Raw genomic sequence first — 9,071 nt, 5'->3', positions numbered from 1 at the left:
CTGTGTTGTCTCTCCAGCCTCCTCCCCACCCCACCCCCAGGTTGGTTTTAACGTCAGCTTGTCACAAGTTAGAATCACATGAGCAGGGAGCCTCAGCTGAAGATCTGTCCTAGTTACCTAGTGTGGGTGACACATTCCGATAGCAGCCTAGACAAAAGGGAAGATTAGCCACCCTCTGTCCTCTTAGCTGTTCACTTACCCTGCTGTGTCTGCCCCACCCGCCTCTGGGATTAAAGGCGAGTGCCTCAGCATACCATACTGGGCTCCCGGTTTAAATTTTAGAACATTTTTTTTTTCACACTTATTTATTGTGCATAGGCACTCGCCTGCCCCAGCAATTGTGTAGAAATCAGCCCTCTCCTTCCTCCATGTCTGAGAGACTGAATTCAGGTCATCAGGCCTTGTGGCAAGCACCTTACCAGACGGACCATCTCACCACCCCCACTGACTTTCTTCCTCTTCCTTTCCTCCTCTTCTCTTCTTCCTCTTCTTCTCCTTTCTCTTCTTCCTTTTCTTCATCCCCCACTTCTCCCCCTCCTCCTCATTTTCTTCTTTTTGAAGACAGGGTCTGTTGCATCCCAGTCTGACCTTGAATTTGCTCCACTTACTACGTACCTAGAGAATAACCTTGAACTTCTAATCCACCCACGTCTGTCTCCCAAATGCTGGGGTGACAGGTATGCAAACCCATGCCTAGCTTAAACAGGGCTGGGAATCAAATCCAGGGCCTTCTATGAGGTAGGCAAACAGTCTACCAACTGAGTCCCATGCCCGGTCCTTTTTTTTGGGGTTGGGGGAGGCTCATACATTAGAGGTAAGCACCACACCACTGAGCTATCTACCCCCAAGGTAGGGTGACCTAATTTTTAAGACTCTTGCCAGACCCAAAATAAGTTTCAGAAAAAATAATTTGATAAGAAGGGAAATCTCTCCCAGCCCACACGTTCCAATTCTTGTTTGGATAATGGTCCCTTTGCCCATAAAAAGGAAAGGACAGCTGAGTCCAGTTCTCACCCAGATGTTGCCAGTATTTCCCCAGTCAGGCTGTGGGCTGAGGAGACCAGAATGCCTTCCAGTACAAACAGTGGGTTTTGTTGGAACCCAGAGCCAGTCTGGGTCTGGCGGATACTGGCCCTTCGCCCACCAGATGAGACATTTCCTCCAGATAGGGCAAGTTGAGGGGTGGCAGCCAGATCACACAGCCGGGCGTTGATATTGGACTGAGCAGGCCTTCACGCTGTCCCTGGTACCACCAGGTCCCCTTGGCTTCCCCTTGTGCTGCCTTGGTTGGAGAGGAGAGGACCAGAGGCCAATAGTTCTCAGGTGGCGATGGTGGTCTTTTTGTTTTGGTGTTGGAGACAGGGTTTCATGTATGTAGCCTAGGCTGGCCATGAAGTTGGGATGTAGCAGAGGATAACCCCGAGCTCCGGATATTTCTGCCTCTACTTCACAAGTACTGGGTTGCAGATGTAAACCATCATGCCCCGTTTATGCAGTGCTGGGGACTGAACCCAAAGCTTCGTGCAAACCCTCTACTAACCAAGTTACGTCCTCATCCCACTCAGCCTATAATGGCGTCTGGAGAGAGGAAGGATCTCAACAGAGTCTGGTCTTCAAGAGCCTTCTCCAGGCCTCACACCTTTTTGCCACTTCCACACAGGCCAGCTCTATGGCCCCAGGGAGGCCGCTCTGTAGGCCTCCACTAGTAAAATCCCCACAGAACCAAACTGCTCAATGCTGGGCCTAGACAAGACCGGATGGGAGCCTCTGGCTGCCTGAAACATGGTGGCCAGAGACACAAGCCACCAGGGATGGAGCTGCCTATTTTTTCTCTGCAGCTCTGTTAGTCCCCCTGGACCTAACATTCAGACAGAAGAGGGGAACAGGAGCGTGCAAACTATGAGCTGTTGGCTGGAATGGGGTGAGGAGCAGGCTGCCTGTGTCCAATTCCTGCCTGGGCTGGAAGGGTAGCTCAGTGTTTAAGGGTGTTTGCTGCTCTTGCAGAGGACTGCAGCGTGCTTTCCAGCACCGATGTGAAGTACCTCACGAATGCCTGTAACTCCTGCTCTGGGGGATCTGACGTCCTCTCCTGGCCTCTACAATATCCCCCCATCTCTCCCTGTCTGTCTGTCTGTCTGTCTGTCTGTCTGCCTGTCTGTCTCTGTCTCTGTCTCTCTCTCACTCTTCAAGTTTTGTGTGTCCTGAATCACTGAAGCATTGCATGTAACCTCCAGGACTAGGGCATAGTGGTGCCTACCTACAATGTCAGCAATTGGGAGCTCAAGGCGAAGAGGAGTTCATGGCCATGAGTTCAAGGCCAGCCTGGGCTACATTCCCAGACCATTTCAAAAACATCAGACAACTGGACATGGTGTCCTACTGTAGTCAGGGGTTAGAGGCAGACAGATCTCTGTGAATTTGAGTCCAGCCTGGTCTACACAGTGAGTTCAGACCAGCCATAGTGAGGTCTCATGTCAGAGACAAAGCAGAGAATCAGAAAAGGAAGGGGTGAGGGGAATCAGAGGGTCAAAACAGATTAAAAAGTGTTTGGTACTTGAATACTTGGTAAGCACTCAACATATGGTGTTAATTGATTGATTGATTGATTGATTTTTTTAGCCCGCACCAACAGATAGGGTCTCACTGTGTGACTGTGGCTGTCCTGGGGTTTGCTACATGAGCCAGGTTGGCCTTGAACTCACAAGAGATCTGCCTGTTCCTGTTTCCCAGTGCTAGGATTACAAGCATGAACCATCACTCCTAGTGGTAGTAATTATTTTCATTCATTCATTCATTCATTCATTCATTCATTCATTCATTCATTCATTTCTCTGTGAATACAAGCTTCTCTGTGTAGCCCTGTTTGTCCTGGAACTTGCTCTATAGATCAGACTGGCCTTGAACTCACACAGATCTCTTGCCTCTGCCTCCTGAGTACCGGGATTAAAACACTAGTAACGCTTTAGTAATTCTTTAGATGGGCTGAGAAAGGGGCAATGGCCTGTCCATAGTCACACACAAGATAGATGAAGTGGGTACCCAGCCCTTTCTGTTCCTGATCTTGGCCCTGAACAGATCTGAAGTGAGGTCTCTCATTGTCCTGAATAAGTTAGGATCAGGGGCTGGGGACTCAAGAGCAGTTCCAGCCTGGCATGCACGTGACAGGGCATCTTAGTAGCAGGTGTGCACCAGGTCTCTGCCACTCTACCTCACCTCCTTGGCCGCCTCCGTCTGGCAACTCCGTACCACATCCCAGAGTAGAGACTGGAGCAGCAAGCTTAAGTTATCCAAAAAGCCAGATGACTGGGAGCCCTTTCCCATCTGGATCACACATAACCAAGAGCATGTTTGTGGAACGTGAGAGAAGACAGCTGAGACGGTGGTCTGCAATGGTCATGAGCCATGCTGTTGGGCATTGGTTCTAATGCTTTGGCTTAATTTGGCTCCCAAAATCACATGGGAGTCGACAAGTCCAGACACTGAGTGTCCCTGTCTCCAATTTTTTTTTTTTTAAGATTTATTTATTTATTATGTAAAGAGTTCTCAGGCTGGAGGCATGGTTCAGCGGTTAAGAGCACTGTCTGCTCTTCCAGAGGTCCTGAGTTCAATTCCCAGCAACCACATGGTGGCTCACAACCATCTGTGATGGGATTTGAACTCAGGTCCTCTGGAAAAACAGACAGTGCTCTCTTCCACTGAAACCATCTCTCCCCCTTTTTTTTTTCTTTTCTTTTTTTTTTTTTTTTGGAGCTTTTTTGGAGCAAGCGCTCTACCACTGAACTAAATCCCCAACCCCCCTCTCTTTTCTTTTTTTTTTTTTTTTTTTTTTTTTTTGGAGCTGGGGACCGAACCCAGGGCCTTGTGCATGCTAGGCAAGCGCTCTACCGCTGAGCTAAATCCCCAACCCCCCCCTCTTTTCTTAATAAGCTGTCTATACTTCTGTTTTAATTTTGAATTCTATGTATGCATCTGTGACCATGAAGACAAGTGTCCAAGGAGGCCAGGGGCATCGTATGTATCTTGTAGAACTCCCTATAGACAGTTGTGAGATGCCTGATCTGGGATTCGGGGAAACTGCTAATCAAGGTCAAAGTCTATCATTGACTGGATAACCTTGTGGGGCCTGGCACACAATGGGGGACTCCCTTTGTTAACAGAGTTTCTCTTCCTCTGACCTTGACTGGGGTATTCTAAGCCCCCAACACTTACCTGAGGACTGTCAGTTTCCTTTCTCCTGACAAAACTTGTTCAGCCAGCACCCGAGATTCCTGAAATGCTTCCCCATTGCTAAGGAGGCCTTCCAGGGGCCCTAAAGCCCCAGCCAACGACCTTTGTCCATCCTGGATGTCCCTGCCCTCCATCCCCCAAAACTTTACAAGCCTTCAGTCACCCTAAGTAAAGATGATCGGCCTACTGACAGGGTCCTGGTGTGGTCTTCTCAGTAAGTATTCATGGGGCTTCTGAACCCCACATTTGATGTCTTTGCTCCCACTGCCCTCGTGGACCGTGTCAGCCAAGGACCCACGAGGACAAGGATACCCACATGTAGGGGTGACACTCAGATCCTCAATTAGAACATTCCATGTTCTTCGTCCTGGGGCACAAGAATCTGGTAACTTCAGCCTGTGTCCCTTGCGCACCAGGAAACTCAGGGCAGGGCTCATATCCTAGAACCCTGCCAAAAAACGCCACAGGCTTCGGGAAGCCTCTTTTTCTTCCTGTGTCACTCTGATCTTCAAGGCAGGTTGAGAAAAGTCACCTTTATTGTCTTCTTGAGAGCAAGGCGGGGGGAAGGGTGACCAAAGGGCAGGGCTCATTCTGAGGTCACAACTGTCCTCTGTCTTCTTGCTGGGCCAAGAAAAGTGGGTCTGGCGAAGCTGCCCGTCTTCAACACAGAGGGATTCATGTCCCCGCCTCTCTAGCTCCCCAGCCCTGGTCACCCCCTTTCTCCAGAGCCCCCACCCCACCTCCATGGCCTGCCCAAAAGTCTAGGTGGGGACCAGCTCTGCCACTTGGCCTTCAGGCCACATCTTGTGGTCAAGACCTTGCTGTGGTTAGCCCATGTAGGCCTGAAACTGACTTCACATCCTCCTCAGAGCAAGTCAGGAGGGGACCGGGCTTCTGGCTGGGGCAGGTGTGGAAGGCCGGGGCTCGCATGGACCTGTCCGTCTTGATTCTCCTTCTGCTGTTACTGCTACTGTTACTGTAGGCCTCTGGGGTGGAAAGCCCTGGGGGAGGGTCAGAAGGGACACATCCCCTTAGTCCAGTCTCAGGTCTACTATCATCAGGACCTTCCTACCCTCTGGGACCGCCCCCCCCAGGATGCCAGCTGGAGTGGTCGCTGGCACCCAGCTCCCCACTCCTTAATGACAACCGGGTCCCTTGCCCTCCCAACTCTTATCAAAATTAGGTCTCTGGGGGTGCTGGGAACCTTGGGGACGGAGTGGGAGGCTGGGGGTCCCTAAAGGTACCTACCTGTATCTGGCAGAGGTCGATTAAGACGCGAATACCTGCTAAGCACCATAGCTCACCCAAAAGGGAGACAAAGATACCCAGGAGGTCCAGCCAGAGGCCCACCGTCATCAACAGAACAAAGAGGCCAGCCATGCGCACCAGAACCGTCTGGACCTGGCCCTGTAGGCTGAAGCGGTGCTGCTGCTCCTCTGTGGAATGTAGCTGTCACTACCCAGGCGGCAACCTTCTGGAGGTCAGCCGGGGCCAGCCTGTTCCAGTTTTCATCTGCTTTCCCCAGGGGTTGTACCAGCTTCCCTGACTGCCTTCTTGCCTCCCTGCTTCCTTCTCTGGGCACCTGCAGGACTTCTTGCCCAACCTTAAGCCTCCCCCTGGATGAGCAGAGCCCTGTCAGTCGATGGCAAGAATCTAAGGTTCTCCCCCTTTCTGCCTGTCGGTCTGAATCACCCACAGCCCAGCCTACTTCTGAGAGTCTCTCTCTTGTCCCACCTTCCCCTCTCGCCGAAGCTCACTCAACGGGGGCTCCTGAGTTTCTCTCCCGACCAAGCTCCACTGACTGTCTAAAGCGACCTAAAACGCGGCAATAAGATGACATCACCCCTCGGCCTAGAACGTTCCCAGGACTTCCTATGGCTTTTAGAGAAGAACTCTAGTGGAAGCCTTGTCTTCCATGGTCAGACCTGACCCCTTGTCCCTATCCCCATCCAACTCACGTTCCCCTTTGAATGACGGCTGACCTGGTTCCTCATCTCGAACACGGAGCCTGCTAAGCTTATTCCCACCTCAGGGTCTTCACGCTTGCTGTTCCTACTCCTTGGGCCACCTTTTCCTGCTCTGCCACTTCCAACTGATGCCCATTCTGCGGCCAGGGGGCTCTTTCCAGAGGCCAGATCTGACCAGCCACACCCTCCTGCTTAGGACCCTGCCCAGCTTGGTTGGCCAAGGCTCTGGGAAAGGCCTTTCTGAACTTGGCCATCCTTGACCCTAATCCCAGGGGTCCTTGAGGGAACAACCCTGAACCGCACATGCCTCTGTGCTTTGGCCCACAATCCCTCTCACCTCACCTAGTCCTGAAGACAAACCCAGGTGCCGGGTCTTTAGGGCTCCTATATGACATCACTGCTCTGAGAAGCCTACAGTAAAGTCCTGTCCCTGGACTGGGTGGCTGGGATGTGTGGCCAATGGAGGGGACCCCAGCCCCGGGGTTCTCACCCTGCATGTAGATGACCAGCAGCGTGTAGCAGATGGTGAGCGGAGTCCAGAACCGCACGGCCTCTGACGTGTTCAGGAAGTCCTTGTTGATGAGGGCCACAGCTGCTAGATCACTCACAGCAAAGGCCACCGCCAGAGCGCGGCCCAGGAACCTGGGCAGCCCGTGCTGGCTGGCTAGCAGGCCCAAGCAGACCCCACAGTAGCGCTGGCTGCTGTGTAACTCATAGAGGTTGCAGATGTGACGGTTTAGGCGCCGGGCGCCCAGGCCGAGGAGTGCGGCCAGCCCTAGGCTCAGCAGTAGGTTTAGGGAGCGGTGTGGGGCACCTTCCTGTAGGAAGCTCAGGCCACAGCTTAGCCCACAGCCCAGGGAGAACTGACACACCAGGAAGAGCTGGAGCCGCTCCTTGTCCCTGGAGCCCTGCAGGGGAAGGGAGCACAGGCTAGACTGCATTGCGGGAGCCCGCACCGGAAGGGTGGTTTCTCTTGCTCATCCGATTGGCTGGAGGGTGATGATGGTTCTGGGCCTTGAAGACCCGACTTCACAGACAAACCGACAAACAGTATGCTCCTTTGAGCCTCAGTTGCCCCACTTGTGGAGAACCAAGAAGACCCCAGATCACTAGAGCTGTCAGGACAAGATAGGCCAAAGCCCTTGAAGAGTCTTAGCCAGGGCTGTGCTAAAAGCTCAAATACAAGACCTTTCTTTCTTTCTTTCTTTTTTAATCTCCTGTGTTCCAAGCTGGCCTCAAACCCAATACTCAAGGATGACCCTGAACTTCTCATCCTTCTGGCATGAGTCGTCACCATGCCTGGGTTTATACAGTGCAGGGGATCAAATCCAGGGCTTTGTGCATGCTAGGCAAGCACTCGCTCTCTTTTTTTTTTCCCCAGAGCTGGGAACCGAACCCACTGAGCTAAATTCCCAACCCCTAAGGCCAGCACTCTCAAATTGAACCACATTCCCAGCTCAAAGAACTGACATTTACATGGCAGGGGTGGAGGTGAGGGGGTAGGGTTCATCTCCTGCTGCCAGGTCACAAACTGCAATTTGGGGGTGGGTGTGGGGGGTGATCACTAGGATCTACTTCCCGATCCAGAGGATGAAAGTGACCAGAGTGGCCCCACGATGTAGTCTCACCTTGCCCAGGGACAGCAATGTGGACACAGCCCGGAGGGAGAACTCCAAGACCACGAGGGCGGCTACCCTGGCTCGTATCACGGTCAGGAACAGAGCCAGACCGGCCAGATGCACCATCTCCAAGGAGGCCCATTGCGTTCGCAGCCGCTGCATTTGGGGCTGCCGCTGGGGGTCACTGTGGGGGCAGAATGGGTGCGGGCTAAGAGGCAGGGTCACGGGGTCCTGTCCTGGGAGGGTTGCCAGGGCTCCAGCTCCACTCAGCCCTCTCTAAGAGAGACCAGACTCCGCTCAGGGACGAACTGCCTGGGCAGGGCTGGGTGGGACCGACGTGGGCACTCACTTGACACAGGCCACGAAGAAGTAAACTTTCAGGAGATTGTTGAGAACCGAGACTCCAAGGGCCCCGATCAGGCCTGAGCCAGACAAAGGAGAGGGTGAGAGGGGGCGTTAGGATGGTCGGGGAGGAGGCAGAGTGAGCGCAGGGTCAGCCGGGAGCCGAGGCCCCCACGTGGATGGTGGGGTCCACCTTGCACTCCGCCCACCCGAGGGAAGAGCCCAGGTGTGCATCCCGGAGGTGCTCACCTTGCAGGAGGCTGTCGAAGAGACTGGAACCCCACTCAAAGGAAGGGAAGTTGGGGAGCCAGGAGGAGAGGGAAGGCAGGGAAAACATGGCAGCCTCCAGGAATCCAGCCTCAGCCTCGGGCCGGGTCTGCGCTGGGACAGACCCAATGATATCACCGGTCAAAGGTGTCTCAAGAGGACAGGGGAGGGACTAGGAAAGGGTCAAAGGCCTGGGGGCGGGGCAGGAGAGCCAGCCGCCTCAGATCTTCCAGGCTGCAGGATTCAGCCTCGCTGTCAACCCGCAGCTGCTGGTGGCTTTCCATTTAGGTCTGCCTGGTTCTGGTTCTGGTCTGTCCCCGCTAGACTTCAAGGCCTCCTTGCTTTCTGGAAGTCCCTCCTCTGCCAGCTCACCTGGCCTTCCCCTCTCAGGTGTGGCTCCCACTCAACCTGAAGTGGGAGTTGGCTCTCTCAAGTTCCCAAAGCAGGAGTGCTCCCCACAATGCTAAGACTCTTTGGGCTCTGTCTCTCCAGGCTTTTGAAAATCAGTAGTTCAGCTTCTGTAGGGCACAGGGAAAGAAGGGTTTGGAATCCCCTTAAGACTGAAAAGACTCAGGTTGAGCGCTGTCTCGGGGTCGTGCTGTTCCCCTTGTGTCCACTAGGTGGCAGGCCTCGCCTGGGCAGGTGGGCA

At 53.5% G+C, this 9,071-nt stretch overlaps 1 protein-coding gene across 1 annotated transcript; it reads right to left on the bottom strand.

The window, feature by feature from the left end:
• Positions 1–4,745: 4,745 nt before the first annotated feature.
• On the bottom strand, positions 4,746–8,928 carry Tmem82 (transmembrane protein 82). The gene is made up of 6 exons (XM_032895134.1): positions 8,405–8,928; positions 8,163–8,235; positions 7,823–7,997; positions 6,685–7,102; positions 5,476–5,663; positions 4,746–5,228 (listed from the first exon to the last, which is right to left on the bottom strand). The coding sequence occupies exons 1-6, from the start codon at positions 8,490–8,492 to the stop codon at positions 5,103–5,105; spliced, it is 1,068 nt and encodes a 355-aa protein (XP_032751025.1). The 5' UTR covers positions 8,493–8,928; the 3' UTR covers positions 4,746–5,102.
• Positions 8,929–9,071: the final 143 nt, after the last annotated feature.

Source organism: Rattus rattus, chromosome 1 (assembly GCF_011064425.1).
Source record: "Rattus rattus isolate New Zealand chromosome 1, Rrattus_CSIRO_v1, whole genome shotgun sequence".
NCBI lineage: Eukaryota > Metazoa > Chordata > Mammalia > Rodentia > Muridae > Rattus > Rattus rattus.
The sequence above is the reverse complement of the archived record's forward strand: the minus strand, read 5'-3'. Positions and strand labels throughout refer to the sequence as shown.